The 27,032-nt window shown below is 34.8% G+C and overlaps 1 protein-coding gene across 9 annotated transcripts in view; it reads left to right on the forward strand.

The window, feature by feature from the left end:
- LOC143247121 (muscleblind-like protein 1) overlaps positions 1-27,032 on the forward strand; it is an 83,469-nt gene that overhangs the window by 22,348 nt on the left and 34,089 nt on the right. For 2 of the 9 annotated variants that reach the window (XM_076494696.1, XM_076494657.1), the window contains exons 2-3: positions 2,532-2,704; positions 18,555-19,222. The exons of 1 other annotated variant lie outside the window; for it this stretch is intronic. In XM_076494696.1, coding sequence (XP_076350811.1) covers positions 19,049-19,222 — 174 coding nt within the window. In that variant the 5' untranslated portion in view covers positions 2,532-2,704; positions 18,555-19,048. Of the gene's footprint in view, positions 1-2,531; positions 2,705-18,554; positions 19,223-26,388; positions 26,670-27,032 lie in introns of those variants that run through there. 6 more of the 9 variants (XM_076494668.1, XM_076494686.1, XM_076494717.1 and 3 more) reach the window with 4 other exon arrangements.

Here is a 27,032-nt window from a genome sequence, read left to right on the forward strand (position 1 = left end):
TTTTACAGATACACTGGATAAATAAACTGTGAAAACGTAAAAAAAGGAACAGTTTTTTTACGAGCGCTGTCATAACATGAACATATGTTAACTCACAGTTTGTTAAAGCTTAAGATCAAGAAAAACACGAAACGTTTCAACAACGTTTGGTTTATGAACATCTCAGTAGCTTGACGTACACACCTCACTAGTTATCTCAATAGCTTGACACGCACTTTACTTCCTTACCGACAAATAAACTTTTAACTGACATGTACAGGCACTAACATGTAAATGTTATTATCAGTGTCTGATAATCTGTGATTTTCTTATGATAACTGGGTAACCGTAGATTCACATAATTTAAAAAACTTTTGATCTCCAAATAATAACTTCCCATATAGTTTTTTTAGTACTTGGTGTTTTTATTTTTAAAAAGTAAACTTTTTTGTATTTTGGGTATAAAAACATTTCGTTTTGCTAAATGAAACACCTGTGGTGTTCCAATGGAAAGCGTAACCCCAACTTCTTAATAATCATAAGAAACTTGTTGCTTAACGGTTATAGATGATTTAATGATAGTCAGTTAAGAATGGTTAAAATAAATAGTTAAAGGAAATTGCTCAACTTAGAGAACATATCGTTCCTGGCACGGCATAGTCGGGTGGTTAAGGCACTCAACTCGTAATCCGAGGGTCGCGGATTTGAATCCCAGTCACACTAAATATACTCATCCTTTCCGCCGTGGGGGCGTTAAAAATAACGGTCAATTCCACTATTCGTTGGTAAAATAGTAGCCTAAGAATTGGCGCTAGGTGGTGACGACAAGCTGCCTTCCCTCTAGTCTTACATTGCTAAATTAGGGACGGCTAGCGCAGATAGCCTTCGTGTGGTTTTGCGTGAAATTAAAAACAAACCAAACCATATCGCTCCTTTTCTGTTTTTAGGTACCGCGTGTAAGAACAGGCTCGATAGCTTTCATGATGAAGTTTCAGTGCTTGATGAATCTTTGAAGAAAAATAATTATATGTATATGTATGTTAGGAAATAATATACATAGGTGTGAACATGGATTAAAAAAAAAACTGAAATAGTGCGAATACTCGCTTCAGGCGCGCGAAAATGTGTTTGTTTTCTTATAGCAAAGCCACATCGGGCTGTCTGCTGAGTCTACCGAGGGGAATCGAACCCCTGATTTTAGCGTGTAAATCCGTAGACTTACCGCTGTACTAGCGGGGGGCAATGCGCGCGAAAATAAAAGAACGAGGGTTTGCCAGATGATCTGGAATCTGAAGAGATGAAAGTTTTCACGAAAAGAAACATATGCTCAAAATTAGTTAATTGCAATGCGTTCTCCACATTTGTCGAAATTTTTGTACTTTGATAATCGTATGAATCTACACAAATTATTTCCGAAATTTAACTGGTAGAGGTTATACGAGGCAACGTAACAAAGGGTAGCGGTAATTAGCATATCTAAATTATTCAAGTTTGCGCGTATGTTCTTAAGCGTACATTATCACTCATTCTCATTTTGACCGTGTCTGAACAAGTTACTAGTGTCACACCTTTCTTAATTACAATTTTTTCTTTCTCTAAAGTATCCGTATCCTTTCAAAAACTGTGTAATTTTGAAAACACGGACACATTTTTGATGGAGACTTCCGCCCTCGTCTGATACTTGAAATGTGATAATTATATTCATCTATCCTTTCTTCGAACCCCTACTCATCACCCACCTTTTGCTGATTTCATGTAATTATAACTACATTTAGACATCATTAGTATGATCCAAGTTGACATACACATGACATTAGTACACGTGGAAGTTTCAGATCAATATGTCAATTAGAGTTGCATAAAATATTAAGTAATTCCTCTGAAGATCGTTTATTACTGTGGTTTGAAAATCTTTCAACGTGCAACTACATTACTGACATTCTTGTTACGTATTTTTGACTACACAGAATAAGTGTGTGTGTGTTTTTTTATAGCAAAGCCACATTGGGCTATCTGCTGAGTCCACCGAAGGGAATCGAACCCCCTGATTTTAGCGTTGTAAATCCGTAGACTTATCGCTATACTAACGGGGGACACAGATTAAGTATGCTGTACATTCTGAAAATGTGGAAGTACCTTTAATGTATAAACATTTTCAAGTTATCTGTGGCTGTACCTATCAGATAGATAATAATAATTTAAAAATTATTAATTGAATCAAGTCTAAACCTGTCAAGGTATTTACACTCATTCAATACGCAGACGATGAAGTTTTATGTTTTGTGAAAGATTACTTTGTATTTTCTGTTTGTCGTTTTTAACAGTGTCGTGACTCTCCAGGTTTTATATTACCGTAAGCATTACTGCTTATATAATGCCACTTAGCAACCACACAGGATATATTGTGCAATATTTTACTACAGCTCGTAATCTGCAGTTTGTTACTAGCGGACAAATTCTTGAAGTAGTTGTTTTTTTCTAATTCCTTGCAAAATGGTAGATATCACTTTCAAAAGTAAACGTGGCCTGTTCTAATGTAAAAATTATTATAGTCTTAAGAAGGTTCGACAAAAGAGCGATTTGAAATAAGGCAGTTGCCCCGACTTATCGGTAGTCCAACCTGAACTTGATGTATGTCTAGATATCGACCACGATAGTAAGGCTGTAATGAAGTGGAATGAAAGTGTACATGTATTGCAAGAGAAGTCATAAATAACATCAGAAGGTAGGTTAAGGATCGACTCATAGTTTAAACTCTGTCCTTGATATTTTTAATCGTGTGTAAGAATATATATCCTCACTTATGTTTACGATCGCAGTTTTTATCTTTTACATCAACGTCTTTAAACATATGTTTTGATAATGTAAAAATATACATAGGTCATATAAAAGGTATTGTCGAGAAGGTTTCTGATATAACTTACTCGTAATTTACAAACGAACACAAATATATTCAAACGTTACTTCCAGTGTCGACAGAAACATGAAATAAATACATGTATATAAAAATCCTCATCTTGTGAACAGGAAATTTACAAATATTTGTCAAAGTGCTGATTGATTTAAGTTTTTTAAAGACAAATGTACTTTTTTTACCTTCAATTAAATTATTCCTTTTTTCTTCTAGCACATACATTTTTGAGAATGAAGTTTTTGGGTTATTTTGAGACTTTTTTCATGGTATTATTTAAATTTTTATGTTCTACAAGTTTTTAAACGTATTTCATTCTGAGAATCAACATAGATACTTCAGTTTTTGAGTATTATATGTAATCGACTTTTTTTTTTTTCAAAATCGACAATCTTACGAAATAGATAGCCTTTATTTACTTATATAAGTCGGAAATATATAGTTTATTCTTACGGTAAAGATGGCGCGTCGTGATTGTTCCCAGATGTTTTTCGGTCCACTAGTTGATTCAGTATGTCAGTTTGTCAGCTCTCTGTGGCAAAAGCAATTTAGAATGTGTAATTTTGAACATAACCATTTTGGTTTTAAGCAACTGATTTTATTTTTATCACTGTAGGATTTATGTCTCTTGGAGAAACGTTTTTTTTTTGGTTTTTTCCCGAACCGTATGCCGAACAACTTGTTTGTTAGTAGCATTGTAAGTTATGAAAATCATATTTATGTATATATATTTGTTTTACTGTTTATGAAAGAGATGCTTTACGTAGCTTTAAAACAATCATAGTTTCATTTGGAAAGATAAATGTGTGTACATCTTTCAGCTATACGTAATAAATAACCGACTTTCGATACCCATGGTGGTGTGTGTGTTTTCTTATAGCAAAGCCATATCAGGCTATCTGCTGAGTCCGCCGAGGGGAATCGAAACCCTGATTTTAGCGTTGTAAATCCGTAGACTTACCATTGTACAAGCGCGACACGTGGCAGAGCAGAGATAGTCATTATGTAGTTTTACGCTTAGAAAGCAATCAAACCAGTGTGAAAGAAACATCACATATTACTGAGGTAAGCCTCGTTCGGATACTTCCACTAATCGTCAGTAATTTGGATAAGGATGTTGAATCCGAGACTAGATTGGGCTTCATTTTTTATTATTTCTGTTAATTTTCACTGTTCACAAACAGTTAATGAGGTAAAAACTTATATTATGTTCAGCTGCCTGTTTGGCGAACAGAAGGGTAAAGTAATAACATTAGTGCTGTCAGTTTTTGTAGTCCATATGTGTGTGTGTGTGTGTGTTGGTGATGAATGAAGAGACATCCAAAACATCGCACACATTTTCATGATTTACCTCCAAGTATACAGAAAAAAGTAAATTATATATGGTGAGAAAAGCAACCGATATTTTGTTGAGAGCTTGTTACATGAAATTGTGCCAGGAAATGCATTAAGATAAGCATTCTGTAGGTGTGTAGAATCAAACTCCAAGTTAAGTTATATCTGAGATAAGAACAGCAAATGTTTATAACACTTATCAGAATACAAAGGTTGTACATGGTGAGATTGAAGAGAAGGAAGCGTAGAAGAGTTTTCTTCTATAAAAACAGTATAAAGATTATAAACTCTCTCTAATTGGACATATTTTATCACAAAATATCATAACTTAACCGCTACAACAGTTGGTTCGAAAACGATAATGCAATTTATAAAACTTTTATGATAATATTACATTTAATGTTTTAGTACAATGTTATTTCTCTAAAAGTGTTTTGAATGTTGTTGAGACGAAACGTTGTACTGAAAAATAAATTTAATGTTCCCACCAAAAACTGTTTCAAAAATTTGATATATGTTTTTTAATTAAATAGGTAATTGTAAAAATAACAAAAAGTTAAAGCATTAGGGTTGAAACACTTAGCAAAACTGTTTGAGGGTTATCTGCGCCAAGTGTCTCTAATTTAGAAGTGATATACTAAAGGAAATTAGCTTGTTCACGTCATTCACCATAAACTCTTGGGCTACTCTTTACTAACGAACACTGGATTGAATATGACATTATAACGTTCTCACAGTAGAAAGGGCGAACATGAGTGGAGAGAGGATTCGAACCCATGACCCGTAGGTTGCAAGTCGAGTGCCGTAACCACCAGACTCAAAAACAGTTGAAACTTGTAATATTATATACCTATGACAAGGTAAGGTCACCTTTTGTAAAATATCGCTTGTGACTCTATGCATTCTTTATTCTTAACTAAGTCTTACATGACAGTAAAGAGACATTTGCGGAGGTTGTTGGAAGGAACTGTTTTCCATGGCATTCTTAATGTTTGGAGTCTTTGACGTGCCGATATATCATCAGTATCCAATAGAAATGAAGTTCGATGAGCCTGTAGTCCAACCATTCAGTCAGTCCAGTTTTTTTCCAGAAAATATTTAGATCGTTTTAGTACAGTAGGAGTAGACTGTTATAATCCATATTGTGGAAACGTATTGCGCCAGAACATTCCAACACAAAGGTTTGTATAATGTGTAGCATTACTAGGGAAATTCCACAGGATATACAGATTAGAATGTTCACATGTGCTTACTCCTACACCTATAACACTTCCAGTATTTGAGGGACATTTGAGGCTAATTCGTAATCGTTTTTTGTTTTTTTTTAATGGCTGGCTTTCATTCTTTCGACAACTTTTCACGTGCTTAAAAATATCTGATTGTCTTCTTTGAGGCCAGCTCATGGTTATTAAAAACTTGGAGTACTTTGAGCTTTCTGATTTTCTTCAAAATGACATCCAAGACAAGATTATATTATATCAATATATGATGTATTGATTGAATTAATCACTGAAGAGGTAATAGATATTGTTTGATGTATTGATTGAATTAATCACTGAAGAGGTAATAGATATTGCTTGATGCTTTGTTGTACCATACCTATAATATTAGAAAGTCTATTTACTTTTAATTATTTTGTGTATTCTAACTCGGTTTTACAGTAACTCGTTCAAAACAACGTGTCTATGGGGAATGCCTATAGTGGCTCATTTGTAGGTTTGTGGTATTATAACACTAAAAACGAATTTTGATACTCGTGGTGGGCACAGCAGATAAAAACTCATTGTATAGCTCTGCGCTTAACAATAAAATAAACAAAGTGTAAAATAAATGTTAAACCGCAAGAATTAATCGAAATACAAAAGCGTTATCTTTAAATTTTGATAAAAATTATTTGCTGAAAAAAAACGAAAAGTATGGTAATAAATAAGATTAAAAAAGAAGTAACAATTTAAATTATTTGAAATGTGTTTAGAGTGTAATTCAGAATTCTGGTTAAAAAGATAAATGTATATTAGTTTAATGATATTAGGTATTTAAAATGTTATCAAGTTCAGGAAGTTTAAACTTCTCGCAAAGCTAAGAAAATCTGCTCTAGCCTTCCCTAATTTATCAGCGAAAGACTAGAAAGTTACTCTTTTATCAACGAATAGTGGAATTGATCGATACATTATAATACCCCAGGATAAGTGAAGGAAGGAACATATATTGTGAACAGGAATGTGAGCTTATTATTGGTTGGTCCCAGTTGCCAGTTAATGTTAGTCATTACCACAAAGAAAGAGGCAATAGAAAATCTTTAATTTTTGAAGGCTCATAAGGGAAAAGACAATATCGTTTAATGCAATCCAATACAAGACAGGTAAACTTGACTGCTAGCTGGGTGGGAGTTACTGAAGATGTAGCCATGCGTACGTATCAGTGTTTCACAGTACAGGATGACACAGTATTTTGTTTTGTGCCAATCAGTAAAGAAATAAGACATGCACAAACATACGTTGTTGCTGATGTGACGTAATGTGAAAAATTATCGTTTACCGGTTATTAGGTAGAAGATACAAGTGATCTAATATCAAGTGAAGAACTGCAGGTGATTTGACGCCAAGTTCAATGTAATTGTTTTGTGAAGTTGCGAGAAAAATCACATATGATGACGTCGAGTGTAGGACTGCATTCTACAGTTAATTTGATGTGATGTAAAAGAGTGAAAAATTACATTTGTTTTAACTTTAAGTTAAATATTATAGTTATTTTACTGTTAGATGGAATGTTAAAATTGATTTGACGTGAAATATAAAACATTTAGTTGATTTGATGTGAACAGTTTCCGTGACTATCTGGACTTTGTAAGATGATCATGATGCAGGATAATATTTCATAAAGAACAAGTTGTTCTGCATTTTCAGTACATGGCTCTATGAACAGTATCAACCTTTAAAAAGATTTTGATTTTTATAAAGATATATGCTGGTTTAAGGTTTTGAAGTCGAGATATTTGATCTAACATTTTCGGATTATTTAACAGTATTGTGAATATGACAAGAAAAGAAAACGAGAGAAACCAAAAGGGGATAGAGAATTTTAAGCTAGCATTTGGTGAAAAATGAGGAAAGTTATCCTATCTTGGTTATCTTACTTGGTTTAGTAACAAGAGATTTCAGAATTAGTGTCTTGGAAATTATAAATCTATGTTTGTTTCTAACAAAGACTAGGTTTCTCGAACAGTTGTAAGTTATGACATTGAAAAGAAAACTAGATATGTGTAAAAGGAAGCTCATTGTTTGAGTTTTCTATATTATGTATTTCTATATTGATTTTGGGAAAGAGACAAGGAACGATTGTTATGTAGAAGCTAACTTAACGTGGTCAGGTGGTCAGGTCTCTCGACTTGTAATCTGAAGGTCGCGAGTTCAAATCCCCATCCCACCAAATATGCTCTCCCTTCAGCTGTGGGGGAGTTATAATTTACCCCCAATCTCACTATTCATTGGTTAAAAAGTACCCCAAGAGGTGGCAGTTGGTGATGATGACTAGCTGCTTTCCCCTTAATCATTTGCTGCTAAATTAAGGACAACTCTAAAAGTTTTTCGCGAATTTCTAAACGAACTTCAGGCTTAGGCGATTCGATATATTGTGTTCAATGGTTCACTGTTGTGAGCGCAGTGACTCGTTTACAATGGCCTCTATATTTTGATCCGCAAAATAATTGATGCCAAAAACCACCTACTTCAAAAAAAACGAAAAAAAATCATGTTATTGTGACAGTTTTGTATTTCAACTTTACATGCCCTGTTTTACTACTGCTTTAGTGCATTAGGGACATGCATAAACATTTCAAAGATATAATAGTACATACTTCTTTCACCAAATCGAATGCCTGAATAGGACTCACGATTAATAAGCTCGTTGTCATTTGACTCAGACAAATTATACTTCTCTAATATCGTAAAGTGCATAACAAAAGAAAACTGATTGTTTTCGCCAACCTCTTTTTCACCACCTACTCGTCCTCAGTAGTAATCAAAAACTGTTGTCAGTGCCCCAGTGGCGTCTATTTGACAATTGTAAGAATGATTACCAAGTGAAGTAGGAAGTGGGTAGGCGATACTGCCAAGGACGAAACTGAAGCCATACTGTAGAATGGTGCGTGACCTGCACATCTATGTGTCTAGTCCTAATGAAAAAGGGCAAATGAAAGAGTGTGTGAGATATACATCAGATAAACACATTATCATTTCGAAACGTTCTGTTAATATTTTTTTTTCTTGAAGTTATCATGCGTTTATCCGAAAACACCCGACAAAACATTTAGAAAAATTTCGCTTAGTCTAGTACGTAATGGACAAATTATCTCTAAAAGATAATTATGCTGCCCCGCTTGTTAGTTAATATGCGATACCTAAGTTAATTCTTTTCTTGTGTTTGTATACGGTGTATGGAAAGAAACGTTGTTTTCAGATACAGCAGATGCATTCTAGGGAAATGATGAAACAGTGTTGTTTGAATCAATTAAATAATTAAATATTTATGTATGGTTACATTTTACCACAATCCTTTTGTAATAATATCCATACAGTTTAAGTCGTACGGATCCCATTCTGTCCATTGATGCATGAAAAAACATCCAAACCAGTTAGGGTTATTTATAGTAAAAAAAAAAGTACATTATTAGGAATTTATGATATATAGTTTTATAACTTTTAATTTTGTCATTACTAGAGTCTTTCGCAAAAAAAACAAAAACGCCTTGAATTAGAAATACCCTGTTTAAGATGAATACAAAATTAGTATTAAATCGTTAACCCAAAATAACCGTCTGCTTTTCAAACATATTTTTTAAAACGGTTTATGCAACAGGGTGTTTGTAGAATCATGATCTTATATGATTACACGGTGATAAATAACTTGAATTACAAAAAAACAAACAAAAAAAAACGATATTGCAGCAATTTCACTAATTATTACTGGGATCCACTATATATATTTTATATACAAAACAAGTCCTATCACAAAATTTTCCTCAGGTCTTTGGAGTGAGTGTAAAAATATAAAGTTATTCAATATGATGCAATACCCCTCTCACGCCAAACATGCCCTTTTCGTGGTGGGGCGTTGTAATGGGCTATCAATTCCACTATTCGCTGGTAAAAGGGTATCCTAAGAGTTGTCGATACGTTTGGTTTGTTTTGAATTTCGCGCAAAGCTACACGAAGGTTATTTGCGCTAGTCGTCCCTAATTTAGTAGCGTAAAAATAGAGGGAAAGCAGCTAGTCATCACCATCCACCGCTAACTCTTGGGCTACTCTTTTACCAACGAATAGTGGGATTGACCGTCACTTTATAACGCCTCCACGGCTGAAAGGGCGAGCACGTTTGGTGTGATGGGGATTCAAACCCGCGACCCTCGGATTGCGAGTTGAGTGTCTTAACCACTTAGTCATGCTGGGCCTTGTCGAGGTTAAACGTGACAGTAAATTCCACTATTCGTTGGTAGAAGAGTAGCCCAACAGTTGACGGTGTGTGGTGATGACTAGCTGCCCTCCTTCTAGTTTTACGTTGCTAAATTAGGGCCTGCTAGCGCAGATATTCCTTGTGTAGCCTTGTGCAAAATTAAAACAAACCAGTGATGCAATACGTGGACGCCACTACTGATGAAGATTATAAAAGTAAGTCGATAATTTGTTGGTTAAAATTCAGTGCATAATAGAAGTTTCATAATACTGGTGTTGGCGACTGATTGATAAAGTGAGTGATAGTTATTGTGCTCGTGATTTCATTTCCAGTTAAAATGGTGCGAGTTCTAAAATCTAGGGCTGTGATCCCCAGTTATTTTTTACACTTAGCAATTTCATCCGATTATTATAAAACCGAGAACCGGATCTGAGTTTGTTAGGGAATATGGAGAATTTTACTTACTTATGCAATGTTTGACCTTTGTTCTAGAGATACGAAACAAGATTTCGAGGACCTGATTTTGCCCTCTAACCGCATCTTGAGGACTTTTAATGTAAAGTTTATAAGTGGTTTATGTAATCTTAGATACTATCTATATACATGCTAAATGTTTTTTCGAAATACTAAATATATTTATTACACAAGACGCTTGTTCTCTGAAAACCAATTTCTGTTTTTAAAATGACTTTGAAAATGTTCAGTTTCTCCTTCACAGATTTGAAATAGCTGGTTCGAAAATGTTTGATATACTTTTAGCCTGATTTGGATGATTTCAGGAATTTGTTTGTGTATGAAAGAAAGATTATATCACTATGTACGTCAAAACTACAACGTTAGTTGTTAAACTGAACGACATTAGACTTTAGCTTCTTTTCAACCTTTTGAAACAGCCCGACTTGGTCAGGTGGTTAAGGGACTCGACTCGTAACCCGAGAGTCATGGGTTCGAATCCTCGTCATACCAAACATGCTCGCCCTTTCAGCCGTTGGAGGCGTTATAATGTGACGGTAAATCCCACTATTCGTTGGTAAAAGAGTAGCCCAAGAGTTGGCGGTGGGTGGTGATGATAAGCTGCCTTCCCTCTAGTCTTATACTGCTAAATTAGGGATGGCTCGCGCAGATAGCTCTCGTGTAACTTTGCGCGAAATTCAAATCAAACCTTTTGAAACTCAGTTAAACGTATGGAGTGTGATGAGATTGGTGATGTTAACAGTTTGGTTTTAGTTTGTGTTTTAAAGTGTACAAAACCTCATTGCTTGAGAAGTTTATCCTATAAAATTCAGGTATTTATTGATCAATTCCCAGATTATTAAATGCCCAGAAATAAAAACTACAACAATATAAATATAATTATAAAGTGGATTTTCATCGTAATGACTCTCTACAACTTGTTCCCTGTCTTTGTATTTATTGTTAAGCGAAAATAGGCTGTATGGACTTTTCTCAACGAATGAATAAAAATTCCCTTTTTTAGCGTTATAAGCCCCCGAGACTTACCGCTGAACCGGGCGGGAGGAACTTCACTTTTGAGTTTGGATTAAGATTCATCGAAAGCGTTGTGGGGTTTGAAAATACGAATTTTTAAAAGTATTCGAATCTTTCTATATTGTGCTTCAATAAATGTAGACTTACCCTTGTATTTGAAGAGTTTTCAAACACTTTAAAATTTTGCCGAGTTAAACTTGAGTCGTATATTTTACTTTAATTCTTTCTATGTTTTTCCAGTGATTTTGACAAGTTTTATTTAAAAAAAAAAACCAAGTCGGTTAGATATTATTTTCAGTTAAAAGTGAAAGGATTTATTGAGTTGGATCTCTTGCATTAAAAATACAAGGATTTAGGAAACTTAAGAAAATTTGATCAATTCAATATGTTTCTCAATAGATAACGTTAACGAGAAAAAGGTCAACAGCAAGCGTTGGGATTTATAACACTAAAATTCGTAGTTAGATATCTGTAGTGGACACAGCTCTTGCAGATGGGTCATCGCGTAGCTTTGCACTAAACATTTTTGACTTACTGCAATCTTAATTTGTCATGAGTTCGATGTTACATGGGTAGTTTGTTTGTTTGTTTTTGAATTTCGCACAAAGCTACTCGAGGGCTATCTGTGCTAGCCGTCCCTAATTTAGCAGTGTAAGACTAGAGGGAAGGCAGCTAGTCATCACCACCCACCGCCAACTCTTGGGCTACTTTTTTTACAAACGAATAGTGGGATTGACCGTAACATTATAACGCCCCCACGGCTGAAAGGGCGGGCATGTTTAGCGTGACGGGGATGCGAACCCGCGAGCCTCAGATTACGAGTCGCACGCCTTAACACGCTTGGCCATGCTGGGCCAGACATGGGTAGTTAGTGCACTTTATTGTTAATATTGTTATTATTATATTTAATTCCACTCTACAGGTTACAGTGGTGAACCGTCAGTGACAGATTCAGTTTTGTTTTGTAAGTGAATATTTTATCGTATGAAGAAAGTATCAAATATTGAAAGTGATTAAATTGTTAAGTTCCAAGTAAGGAAGTGTTTATAGTGATAAATATAATACATACTAATAACACTACCTTGTTCCCCTCGATGGACTCAGCAGATAGCTTGATGTGGCTTTGCTATAAGGAAACACACAACACTACCTTGTAATTTGTATGTATTAATTTCTAACCCGTCTCATCTTTATCCATTATTTGATTGATGGTACATTTAGTAGCTATTTGATATTCATATTCTGTTAATATATTCTTAAATCATGTAGATTGCCCTCTGAAGTTTCGTTAGGCATTGGCACACGAGGCCCGTGCACTGATTTTATTTGTAATGGAAAACCATGATAGATATCATACTTAAAATGCCGAAAATTCCTACGCTTATGGACCCGAGCCCGAACCTTTTAAACCTACGCCTGTTGTTAATCTTGTCAGTGTTTACAATCTTACGTTTGAAAGTGTAACAGAATAATAAGATAAAGATATAGAATGACAAGCCAAAGTTTGTCTTTACTCTGAAATCATTTATCTCTCATCGAGTCTCGCATTTAGTTTGTTTCTCGTTTGACATACTAAATTATTTTCTGCCTATTCTAGGTTGATTAATTCATATGAACGAAATTGTAGCTCTAAAATAATTTACATTAACTCCTGTTAGTTACCACCATTAGATTCCATCTAAGAACATAGGGCCGCAATCGCTTGCGGATTCTTCAACAAGTATTTAAGTGAGTAGGTTGTTAGCCCACTGCACCGAGCCGTCCCTAATTTAGTAGTGTAAGACTAGAGGGAAGGCAGCTAGTCATCACCATCCACCACCAACTCTTGGGCTACTCTTTTACCAACGAATAGTGGGATTGACCGTCACATTATAACGCCCCCACGGCTGGGAGGGCGAGCATGTTTGGCGCGACGCGGGCGCGAACCCGCGACCCTCGGATTACGAGGCGCACGCCTTACGCGCTTGGCCATGCCAGGCCATTAACTCCTGTGTTGTGATCAAATGCTGTGTATTCAAGTCTGACACTGATTTTTGCATTTTATTGCCACTATGTTTAAAGTCAATTTAAAAAAAGTTTTTTGTGCAATAAAAGCAAACCTTTTATTGAAATATTTCAGCCGTATAGTTTTGATAATACTATCACCATCAGAGGCCCTTAACAACTTTTAATATAATTTTACCTTTCATTATTCAAAAAAGACGTTTTTTTAATTCCCTATTTTTAACTCTTAATACTGATTTCAACTTTTCAACTACAATGAAATTCTTAATAAATATATACTTTCAACTTTTTGCCTGTCTATAACTTGTAGCTTCGTATGCCGTTACTGCATTGCAATAATATTGAAGCACAAATATATTCAAGTTTGAATAGCTTCATTTACTTTTTAATGTTTTTAAGAGCGATGATAGACAATAATTCATGATTTAACCAATTCTTGTTTGTTTTAACTGTAATATGTTAGCTGTTTATGCTAACCGTGTCAGTGGTGATGGTTATGTGATACTAGTTTACATCTGTACATACACCACTTAATAGCGTTGTAGCAAGTCATAATTCGAGCGTGTAAGAGTACGTGGTATATTCACCGCTAACGTTGTTGTTGTATGTCATAATTCTAGTATGTAAGTGTATACGGTACACCCAGCAGCTGTATTGTTGTAGCATGTCACATTTGTAGTATGTAAATATGCATGATACACGCAACAGCTGTGCAGACAACAATCTTAAGTTATAGCTTTTATATCTTTCAACATCTTTGACATACTCAACTTTTATCTGTGTGAAAGTTTTTAAACTTTGAATATGAACCAGTTTAACATAAATTACAGGTTAAAATAAATTGACAGTTCCAAAAGTAACAACATTACCTGTTCACACTTGGCGATTATTAACTGGCTTGATATAATTCTAAGTATTTTCCTTTACTCTGTTGACTCGATGTCTGTGGACAGAATGGTTGATCACAATAGCGTAAGACTGGATATAAATTACTAAGATTTGGAGAAAGCCCGTCAGTCAGTCATTGAACTGAACCTAAGTGTTCGCAGGCCTCCAAAATTATTTGAAATTATTAGTGTGGCTAATACTTTAATGAGTTTAATATTTCAGTTTTTTTGTTTGTTTTTTACCAGCGAAAACTCTTCAGATGCACGCCTGTTGATTAGCCTATGATTTTATTCTGCCCCTGTTCATTGATCTTTTAAAATCTGTAGGGTCTCCATCTTCAGACAAGACTATCAATTTTAAGGAGATTTAGAAGTCACCTGAAAATTTCGATATAAACTATTTTAAGAAAATGGATAAAAAAATAAACTGTATTGGTTATTATTAAAAGGTCCTCAGCTGGGACAGCGGTCAAGCCTACGAATTTTAAACGCTAAAATCAGGGGTTCGATTCCCCTTGGTGAACACAGAAGATAGCCTGATATGGCTTTGCTACAAGAAAACACACATACATACACACAGTAACTAAAGTAAACATCTTTTTGTTTTCTTTACATACTACGTAGAGAATGGCAAGGTGAGAATTTCAAGATAAACACACTTTCATTAGTTTCGAAGGGAGTACAAACTACTAATTAAAAGTAATCATTTGCACATGGGATTTAATGAGGTAGAGTCAGTTCGATTTGGAGTACGTGACTGTCACATCAAAGAATTGCCCTTCCGGCCGTAACTCAGCCACAAGCTTGAAGGCTTATGATGATGAAAAAAACAAAACGGGTTTCGATACTGGTGAGGGCACAACACAGATAGCCAGTCATGAAGCTTTGTGTTTAGCAACAAACCAAACAAACCAATACCCTGAGAATATCTGTGTGTCGTTACACTCGGATGGATACGACATCTGAATGGCACAGGATGCGAATAAAGTTATAGATTTTTTTTAATTTATTTTTTGATACTGCAAGGTATTAAAAGGGTAATTTGAGTAGAGTGTAATCGTAATCAAATTTTGGTCTTAGTACTTCTTTGATGGGTTCATGTTTGACAGTTATCATATTTAGCTTAGTGATTTGATTGTGATAAATATAGGCTCTATCCTAGTTATTTTAGACAACAACGGTTTCCCAGAAAGTTTATTTAATCAGTTGGTAACTCTTGATAAGGATTGGCTTAAGGGAAAAACTACTTGTAAACCAGTTAGCTACTGGAAAATCGTGAGGGAAAAAAAGTTTCACAAAATTTGTATTAAATTTATATAATGTTTAGTTCTTTTAAAGCAATTTTTCATTCTTTTTTCCTTTTTTATAAGTTTGGCCATTTGCTGAGAGTATAGAACTTAATAAAAATGATGGAAAAATATGATTGTGTTATTTGTTATGAAGCATTTTTAAAAACCTGAGTATTTAGGATGACAATGTGTTTATGTCAAGTTTTGCTTAAAGACATATCATTGCTAGAGTTATTCACTCATGATATTCTAAATCACGTATGATAAACAGAACAAACTTAGTATTAAGAAAGAAACCCAGTAATCCCCGCTCTTTAGCTTATTTCCATTTATACCCGATGGAGAGTTCACTTTCCTAAAGCGATCGGGTGATTGGGTATCTTTTCTGATAAATTGTTATAGTAACGAGATATTAAGGCAGTGTAGCATTTGGATAGTCTTAAACTTGTCTATCAATTAGGTGTTAAGTGTGTGTGTTTTATGATAGCAAAGCCACAATGGGCTATCTGCTGAGTCCACCGAGAGGAATCGAACCCCTTATTTTAGCGTTGACTTACCGCTGTACTAGTGAGGGGACGTTAAGTAATCACGTGTAAAAATATGTTACGTATTATATGTGAAAATAGGTTTGGATGTCTGTCAATTAACAACCTGGACCACTTAAGAATTGTGACAAAAGTATTATACGAAAACATATTTTATGTTGCAGCAACATGATACGTCTTTCTAAGTGCAATGAGTTATGGCATCGTAAACCCCCTTTTTAAAGGTCATCAGTTGAGCACAAGCTACTTATACGTATAGGAAACACACAAAAAACAAACCTAGTAAGATCAGTTTCTGCTCAGTTCCTATAACACCCTCTTGAAACCCAAGTTGTGGGTGATATTTTATAACCAAAGACATAAACTTTGGACTTTATGAACGTAAAGAAAATTAAAATTATTTGTCATTCTTACTGCAACCCACTGAGACATAAAAGAACCATATTTTATAGTTTTTAAATCTTTTGAAGAAGGTTAACGAGCGATTTAAACAACTATAGAATTTCTAATGTTAGTATTAGTTGGAGATTTTCAATTTTGTTGGATTATTACATTGAATTATCTGCGATTCGTTGATTCAATCACAAAAAATCAAACATGTTAACTATATTTATAGGGAATTTTGAATTTCGTTTTACTCGATAATAGAGAATGTGCTGGTTATGTTTACTTCATGCATTTTGATTACACTGAGCAGGTTTCTTTTTTTGTGAACCTGACGATGACCGAAGAAGGTCGAAACGTTGTTCGCTCTTCTATGTAAAAGTGTTTTCTCAGCCCAAACGAGCCGTTTTTGCATATAGGTTTCTTTTTATATACTTGCATTCGCTACCGACTTTTGTTACGGAAATCTGTCATTCTGTATCACTGTAATACTTAAAAAAAAATTATTGCATTAATATTTTATAGAAAACGCACACTAACTAGACTTCCTTGTAGAGAAAATAAATAAATAAGTATTCGACAAGTCGTAACTGATTTGACAATTAAATACCTTTATTACCACTGAAACAGTAGAAACACGAGACTACTATTGTCGGGAAGTAGATAAAAGAATCGTTTTAGTTTATTTTAAACGACAACCAGTAAAGTAATTCAGAACGAATTTTAACAAAAATATTATAGAAAAAGACGATACATTATATTAGAAAAGATGTCCTATTATCCAGCGTAATATAGGTATTATCAAATATTCTGACGTTGTGTTGAACTTCCAAAACCATATTTTTATTACAAGATGGTTAACTTTGATTTCCCCTATAGGGGGTCAAAGGCCATCTAAAGGGGTCAACTGTTTTAACAGTATCTGTTTTCTGTCACTCACTCAGTTAGACATTAAAATGACGCCATATAAGGAATGCTTAACTTAAAATTTATACTGTCGTGACGTCAGTAAAATGTGTGCATGCCATGAATCACGAGGAGAATTATACACTATGTAGGCTACAACACAGCATGACATATGAACTTTTAAACAAGCGATAATAACATTTCTTTCTCTTAATTTTGGTTGTACTTACTCTCGAAACAGAATATTTTCTGGGACCATGCAGAAGTTATCTATTACAAATTAGCAATTGTTATAAAGAGTTATATTAATAAACTAAGATTTGAAAGTAGTAAATGTGTGGTGTTAAGCACAAAAGTACCATCTTACGGTAAGAATACGAATTATAAATTGCAAGTGAGAATGTAAACGTAAAAGTATATAGAGAACCAGATATTCATGAGAACACTTCCTCTGGTTGTATAGAACAGGGAATTCATTAACGATGCAGTGAATATAAGTTCGCATGTTACACTATAATTCGCAAGAATTTTGTACAAGACAACGATTAGCGTAGATGTACTTTAACAGGCTCTACAGTTGTAATCTGTTACATGTGTGTTTTACAGCATATGTTACACATACGTTCCTCAGGAAGAGTTGTTTTCTCTATATTCGTTGACTGTAAGGTTAATCTGTGAGTATTTATGAAGGTGGCTTCTCTTTGTATTTATTTGTTTCAATAAAAATCCACACATTGAGATATTTGTGGTCTTTCCATCGTAGGGAATCGGACTCCAGATTTTAGCATTGTAAGTCCATAAACTAACCTCTAACTCATCGATGAATAACTAATGTTTAATGTTTCTAGATTATAGCAACAATGACGAAAGTACATGAAGTTTATAAAAAGTGCAACTGAAATAAATACTTTCCACTTTTCTTTGGCTCGATGGTGAGCTTAAATACTTATGCTAAAACTCGAGTTCCGATCAGTGTTTCTGTAGATAAATGGGTTTACAACAATAAAATAAGCAGAGAGAACAAAATAACAATAATAAGTGCTTGTACGCAATGTGGAACAGTAATAAACAAATTACAGAATGGTTTAGTCTTTCACACTGTGCTATTTGTGGCAAGCTAGTATTGAACACAGTATGTTCTATAAAGATTTACATTATTTTAATCTTGTATATTTTACGTTAACTTACTTACCTGTTAATAACCCCTTAGCTTACTTGCACATGTGTGGAAGCTACATGTACTTATGGCTAATTTATTTAACGAATCGCGACATTTTTCTGTGTGGAAAATTTTGTCAATATAAAATTTTAAAGAAATTCAGTTGATGAATGTATGTTGAATAAAACTACAAAGATGCTTTTATTTGTATTTCAGGACTAACCTTCTCCAGAAATAGAATCCCTGCTGCCCGTCCACCTTCGCTCATCCTGTCCTACTGCAGCCGCCCAACTCCTAAAAAAAACAGAATATCTTACTCAGTAACCTTTTCTCAAAATAAACTTGTGCCCTAACCACTAAAAGTTTCACTCTTAGGTTTCATATATGTTTCAAATTAATCCGTCGGTACTTTCTGTGATTTGTTTTTGGGGTAAAAAAATAGTGAACAGGAAAACTAACCCTGTATTTTCTCTTGGGTCACAAGTATTTTGCGTGGGTGAAACATCCTGCACCACGTTGTTCATTTAAGGATACACCAAGTGTTTAGACAGAAATATTACACTTGGAATAATAACAAAAACGTCAAAAATTTTCAACTCCGCCTGAACTCACCAGTCCTTTGTTAACCAAGAATTGTTGAGGATTATTAGAAAAGTTTTTGTTGTCCAGAAGTTCTTAGAAAGTATTTGAATATTCAGACCCATCCAGTGATGATGGCCATGATAAACAACATAAAAGATTCACGTTGGCTTCAGCTAGAAGTGTGTCGAGAATACCAGAGGAATAAATGTACTCGTCCCGATACGGAATGTAAATTCGCTCATCCGCCCGCTAATGTAGAAGTCCAAAATGGCCGAGTTATAGCCTGCTATGATTCCATCAAGGTAGGATGTAAAACAAGTTTAACTTAAGTAGAATTCGTTTTCATTAATGTAAAAAAATATGCGGATATATCGCACGTTATGGTGTTTGTTATAATTTTATGGATAATGTAACATAAAACATTTTTAAACATATGCATAGTAGTTAAACTTCAGCAAAGTTGAGGAGCTTTTAAGTAGGTTTATCTAAAAGTGCTTGAAAAATATTCCCAAAGCATCAGTGTGGAATCTCAAAGAATGTAATTTGCTGTATGTTATTCTATGATATTCCAAGGAAGATTCTGACAACTGAACAAAAAAAATACTGTAAAAACTAATAAAAAGCAGTAACCTATATTTATGGCCCAGCATGGCCAAGCGCGTTAAGGCGTGCGACTCGTAATCTGAGGGTCGCGGGTTCGCGCCCGCGTCGCGCCAAACATGCTCGCCCTCCCAGCCGTGGGGACGTTATAACGTTACCGTCAATTCTACTATTCGTTGGTAAAAGAGTAGCCCAAGAGTTGGCGGTGGGTGGTGATGACTAGCTGCCTTCCCTCTAGTCTTACAGTACTAAATTAGGGACGGCTAGGTGCAGTGGGCTAACAACCTACTCACTTAAAAACCTGTTATTGAAACCGCAAGAGATTGCGGCCTTATGTTCCTTCAAGGAATCGAGTGGCAGATGATGATGATGATGATGAACCTATATTTATTGTGAAATGCTTCGTCAAGTAACTTCTGCAATTTAACCAAAATTAGATAAACTGTAAACACTGACAAATTTTTTGGTTGTGTAAATGGAAGTATGACAGTTTATTTTGGATATTTCTTGTCGAATGTAACGGATGATTAAAATAACATATAAGGTGACTGAATACTATATCTCTCTCTTTATATATATAATATAGACATATTTTGCTGCATTGTTAAGGTTTCCTAGTGCATCAGAAAAGGATGCAGTAGCTGCTGCATTGTTAAAGGTTCATAGTGTATCACAAAATGATGCAGTTGCTGACGCATTGTTGAAGGTTCTTTGTGTATCACAGAAGGATGAAGTAGCTCCTACTTTGTTAAAGGTTCTTTGTGTATCACAGAAGGATGAAGTAGCTCCTACTTTGTTAAAGGTTCTTTGTGTATCACAGAAGGATGCAGTAGCTGCTACTTTGTTACAGTTCCTTGTGTATCACAAAAGGATATAGTTGCTGTTGTTTTATTAAAGGTTCCTTGTATATCACAGAAGGATGCAGTAGCTGCTTTTTTGTCAAAAGTTCCTTGTGTATCGCAGAAGGATGAAGTTGCTGATGTATAATTTGTTCTAGAAGGTAAAGGCGGGAAAATGTAAAAAGATATGTAGTTTATATTTGACAATACAAAACGGATGGAGAAAAATGCATTAGCTCTCATAATTTTTGTGGTGAACCTCACAACTTAAAACAATACAACAACTGTTGTATCGTTTTCGCTTAACAGTACAGTATAAAACTCTATAGGTAAATACACGTATTGCTTGTTGAAAAAGACAAAAAGAGGTATGATTCAGGTCAAATCGCTGGAGATAAGAGGATTTGTTGTTCATTTACTGATACCCGAAAAATGGTATTATTCGAAACGTTGTATCCACAAGAGTATATATATGCTAATGAATAAATATATTTGTAGTTAACTCCTTGTTTTTTTCGGTGATTTGACCTACGACCTACTTTTTACAGTACAATATAGAAGAATTTAAGAGCTGTTTTAGGATGTTAGAGAGTATAATGCAGAATTGTAACATTAGAGAGAAATACACGTGTTGTGATAGTGTTTCTTTTCACACACCTTTAAAGAAAACAATAAATCAATTCAGAATGATACATGCACTGTTGTAAAGTATCTGTTACATACCAGTGTTGAAGAAGGTGCATTATTAGTAGGTTTGTTTCTGAATTTCACGCAAAGTTATACAAGGGCTACCTGCGCTAGCCGTTCCTAATTTATCAGTGTAAAAGCTATTCTTTTACAAACGAATAGTGGAATTTACTGTTACATTATAACGCTCACACGGCTGAAAGGGCGGCTAGCATGTTTGGTGTGACGAGGAGTCGAATAGCAACCTCCAGATTACGATATGAGTGCCTTACCCAACTGGCCATGCCGGGTCAGTGTTACAAATAATATAGAAAGTGTCGTACTGACTTGGGAAATTAAGAGAGCATTATCCTATAGAGTTGTTTACCTGTAGAGTGAATATTTTCCCTTGTTCAAACTATTGTTACTTTGGATGTAATACGTTACAGCCGTGCAAGAGATATGTTTTTTGTTGGTCAAACGTTTTCCGACTTCGTGTTCTGTCTCAGTTTCTAGTGTTGCTAATGGCATAATCGTACGTTTCCAAGAAAAGTACGAGAACATTATTAATTTTCCTGCCCAGACCGGTAAGTATACCGGTGATGCCCACACTTGAATGATGATTTATATGTCAGTCAGTTCGCATTCTTCTTCGTTTCATATCAGAGACCCACTTTACTACGTAAATATGTAAGCAACCACAATCTACTGCTATTCTTCCGTTTCTAACGGAAGTCGTCGTTTTTGTGCCGATGTTTAAGCAGCCACGAGCTCCTGCATTTGCAACGGAAAGGTTGAAAATAAGGTTTTATTTCTTCTTCTGCTTTGCCTTCTATATCTAAGCAACAGTGAACACTCGAGTATCTAAGTTTGAATGAAATATGTTAATGTTTTCCTTGTTATTAAGCGCAAAGCCACTTAATGGATCACTTGCATTAGAAGGATTTATCCCAGAGTTTTAAGCTGTTACACTTACTCCTGAGCCACCGGGAAGGGAAGTGGGTTTTGTTACTTGTTGGACTTTTGAGTGAGTTATTTTAATTGTGCATATAAAGAGTGCTTTTCCGCACCTCTTAGTTTCTTGTCACAATTATGCATTACTGCTATTAGAAGAGACATGTGTGATATTATGATATTTTGTATCTTTTTAAAAGTTTTTTTTTAATTTCGCGCAAAGCTACACGAGGGTTATCTGCGCTAACCGTCCTTAATTTAGCAGCGTAAGATTAGAGGAAAGGCACCTAGTCATCACCACCCACCGTCAACTCTTGGGCTACTCTTTTACCAACGAATAGTGATATTGACCGTCACATTATAACGTCACCACGCCTAAAAGGGTGAGCATGTTTGGTGCGACGGGGATTCGAACCAGCGACCCTCAGATTACGAGTCGAACGCCTTAACCCACCTGGCCATGCTTGGCCAAACTCTTTACTTTAATTAAGTACCAGAGCATGTTAGTTAAAGTTGTGTAAATCAATATAATTATGTACAGTCAATATTAGTAAAATATTAACATATCTAATAGATACTGTTAAAGGTATTGAGAAATCATCATTCTAGGCGGTGTTAGTACCTGTCTTACGAATCCCTATTGGTGATTTGCGGATAGAAATTACGTTAAAAAACTCTGTATAATAACACTGACTGCATAGACTTTATATTCAAATGACACATAAAATGCTACTTTACAATACATGCATGTATGTTTCTTTCCTTCTTCTTTTTTGTGCTATAATAAACACCTCACTGACCTCTGTACTTTAATTCTTTTATTCTTCACCGAACATAACACCTGGTGAGCTGCTTCTTCGTTTTCAGATTATGTGCGGTGTTTGGGGTCTAAAATAGATTGATTGTTTGGAAGTAACTACAAAGCTACACAATGGTCTATCTGTGCTTTGTCCACTACGGGTATCAAAATCCGGTTTCTAGCAGTATAAGTCCGCAGTCATACCGTTATGCTACTTGGGAGCTCCAAAATAGATCCATTATGTAAGTTTTTCGTATGATTCTTATTATGTAGAGGTAATACGTGGAAGTTCTAGAAACTCTAAGGCTTGGTCGAACATCCCGGAGAATTACTTCCTTTTCTCCTAGGCTTTTTTTTTTTTTAATGTAATGTTTACAGAAGTACGTTTGATATTAATTTCGTTCAACAACATTTTTGTTAAAGATAATTTTAATTATTTCATATTTATATTCACGACAATGCAATTAAAACTATCTGTTGGCGTCCCTTTTTTTGAACCACTAACTAGACGGAGCAACCAGTTAACAGCGCCCTGACACCCATCATCCGCGTTATGGTATTAACTGTCACTCTTGTAACACAACTAATGCTTAAACTGTGAGAAGTATTTTACAGTATTCCTCGGATTTCAACCCTGCTGCTCTCCAGCGGTATGTCTGCAGATTTACGACACTATAAACCGGGTTTCGATACTCGTAATGGACAGTGCAAAGATAGTCCATTATGGAGCTTTGTGCTTAACTACAAACAAACAACCAACCCTGCTCGCCAGATCCATACTACAGGACCCGGCATGGCTAGGTGGGTTAAAGCGTTCGACTCGTAATCTGAGGGTCGCGGGTTCAAATCCCGTCGCACTAAACATGCTCGCCCTTTCAGCTGTAGGGGCGTTATAATGCGACGGTCAAACCTACTATTCGTTGGTAAAAGAGTAGCCCAAGAGTTGACGGTGGGTGGTGATGACTAGGTGCCTTCCCTCTAGTCTTACGTTACTAAATTAGGGACGGCTAGCGCAGATAGTCCTCGTGTAGCTTTGCGCGAAAATCATAAAGAAATAAAAACAAACAAGCAAATAGTTTCAGTGTTACTTTTATAGGCATGCTTTAAGTCTATGAGCTGTTTGGATCAGTTGTATTATTTTATGTAGAGAGCATAGAGGTTCCTGTTCCTCTCCCTTCCCACCGAAATAATGTTTTATATTTATGTTAACAATTTATAAAATTCGAACGAGATGACAAATGATATATAAGTAAAAAAGATTTATGCAGAAGTGACGTCAAAAGTGTAACTTGCATAATTAGGTAAGCGGTAGCACTGCCTATGTGGGGATGACTGGAAGTGCTCATTGAAATGATATATTAAATATCTCCTCAATTGGTTAATTAGAACTTTACAATACTATATAGTGTTTTCTTTTGTGACAATATCAATGTAATGACTGAGTCATAAGTTCTGGCAGTGTCTGTAAATATTATAGCAAAAATTTTGAATTTCGTGTTCTGTTTTTTATACAAAGTAACTCAAAAGCCAAAACAATGATGTCAGTCACTTTCACTGAGATGGCATAGTTTCAAGTGGAGTATCCGAATTTATAAGTGTTATTAATTAGCAATAGTTAAAAAGTCACAATTCTGATGTAAACCATGTTATCATGACCTTTTGAAATTAGTTTTTGCTGTTTTTTTAATAGAAATCTGGCGTTCCTTTAAAGAGCTTAAGTACAGAGTGAAACAGAAATTACTAGCGAATAACAGGTAGACAATAAATATTACACCTGGAATCTCACTGTATTTATAACTTGGTTATGATTACAACCTTCCTATGTCTATTGAAACATTGCATTAAAAACAATAAGCAAACAAGTAAAGAAAAAAAAACTCTTTGAAAAAAGAAGTAACTGTAGCGCTATTATCAATCCTCCAAAAACAACACAAAGGATGCATGATCCGTACATGGTAGCAGAGGCACATAGTTTAGTAGAATGCTAACAGTCGAAAATAGAATAAATTAAACTCGGTTGTGATTGAATAGTTTTGTCTACCATCATGTTGCAAGTACTATCGCTGCTATCCTATTTGCATGGTTTTTGAAGAATTGATGTTATCTATCCCTACATTTCCAGTTTTGAAAACTTTTCTCTTTACTTGTATACGAGTGACTTTCTCCAATGATTCTTTATTTTTGTTTTTACTATTCCGATAGGACATATTTTAAGATATATTCAATGAGTCTTTATTTTTGTTTTTACTGTTCCGATAGGACATATTTTAAGATATATTCAATGAATCTTTATTTTTGTTTTTACTGTTCCGATAGGACATATTTTAAGATATATCCAATGATTCTTTATTTTTGTTTTTACTGTTCCGATAGGACATATTTTAAGATATATCCAATGATTCTTTATTTTTGTTTGTACATTCCGATAGGACATATTTTAAGATATATTCAATGAATCTTTATTTTTGTTTTTACTGTTCCGATAGGACATATTTTAAGATATATCCAATGATTCTTTATTTTTGTTTTTACTGTTCCGATAGGACATATTTTAAGATATATCCAATGATTCTTTATTTTTGTTTGTACATTCCGATAGGACATATTTTAAGATATATCCAATGATTCTTTATTTTTGTTTGTACATTCCGATAGGACATATTTTAAGATATATCCAATGATTCTTTATTTTTGTTTGTACATTCCGATAGGACATATTTTAAGATATATTCGTAACTGAGAAAACCATAATTGACTCATACACACGGATGTCCAAAATTTAAGAAACAAAATGTGTGCTGAGCACAAACGATTTGCTCCGTAATGTTTGGATAATATGTATTTCTGTAACAAAGGAGTCACTATGTGAGGATTATGCCCTGATGTTTCACGATATTTTCTAGAGTAGAAAACTCCCGTAAAAGAAAAATAAGTAATTGTTCAAGAGAATTGTGTCCATTGTGTTTATGTAAATAAATACATTTATTTAACATTTAAGTTTCAGTTAACATCTATTAACAATTTTTGTTTGTGTTTAAGCACAAAGCTACACAGTGGCACAGTTGGTTATCTGTTCTATGCCCACCACGACTATCGAAACCTAATTTTTGGTATGTAAGCCCACATTTAGGAAACAAATCTGGTTGTCGATCCGTGGTGTATATTATTAAGCAAACCAATAAAAACTTTTTAGGTAACACACAAATTATTTTCAATTTTTGTCTGTTCAAAAGCAACCTACTTACTAATGGTAAATTAGTTGGGGGTTTTTCGTTTTCTCACCAAAATTTATTATTTCAATGAAGAAAAAAGAATTCACGAATGACTTATAGGCCTGATCTGTTCTTTGTGGCCTCCCTCTGCATTAGACTGTGTGTGTGTATCAAACCCTAGAAATTGTTTGTATTCTATCACTATAGTAGGCGTACTGTACTGTCCCCAAGGTTATTGATGAACCACGAATTCGGAGAAGCTAATCAACTGCAGAGGAAGTAGCGAACCGAATGATATATTAGTCTTCTACGCTATTCGTGGACTCATTATTTTCGTCATTAAGATAACACATTTTAGTAACGAAGGGAAAATATCACAGTTTGTTTATCAGCCAGTCCGTTTAACAATTTATGACATGATAGTCATGTTATTCTAACATATAAAGTAATTTAAGTTATTAGTAATGGGTAAAAAACTTTCTGACAAACCACGCCGATTATTTTCTGCTGTTGATCTGCGCTTATAGGGTACTTCTTACTTTATGGCTGAATGAGAATTTGTGAGTCTTGCGGTCACTTACGTATCGTAAGTTGCTTTGCCCTTCTTCCTTTTGATGCTTCCGGAGATATTCTGTTGTACACTTCCAGACTTTTCTGTAGTACGTTAGATCTTTTACAGGTGAAGTGTCTTTTGTTTCGACTCTCCTTTTTCAACGGCTTTTGTTCAAGTCAGCAAAATCTGGAAGTTTAAGACAAATATAAGAGTATATGTACATTTAATTTAGCATTATAATTCTACATTTTTTTGATAAGTATGGATTTTTCTTTTGTTTTCCTCCTTCTTTGAGCTACTTTTATAAAGGTGATTATTGTTAAAATACCTCACCATTTTTAAATACTAATAATAAACATGGCCTGGCGTGGCAAAGCGCGTAAGGCGTACGACTCGTAATCCGAGGGTCGCGGGTTCGCGCCCGCGTTGCGCCAAACATGCTCGCCCTCCCAGCCGCGTGGGCGTTATAATGTGACGGTCAATCCCACT

Source organism: Tachypleus tridentatus, chromosome 1, assembly GCF_004210375.1.
Source record: "Tachypleus tridentatus isolate NWPU-2018 chromosome 1, ASM421037v1, whole genome shotgun sequence".
In the NCBI taxonomy this organism is placed as follows: Eukaryota; Metazoa; Arthropoda; class Merostomata; order Xiphosura; family Limulidae; genus Tachypleus; species Tachypleus tridentatus.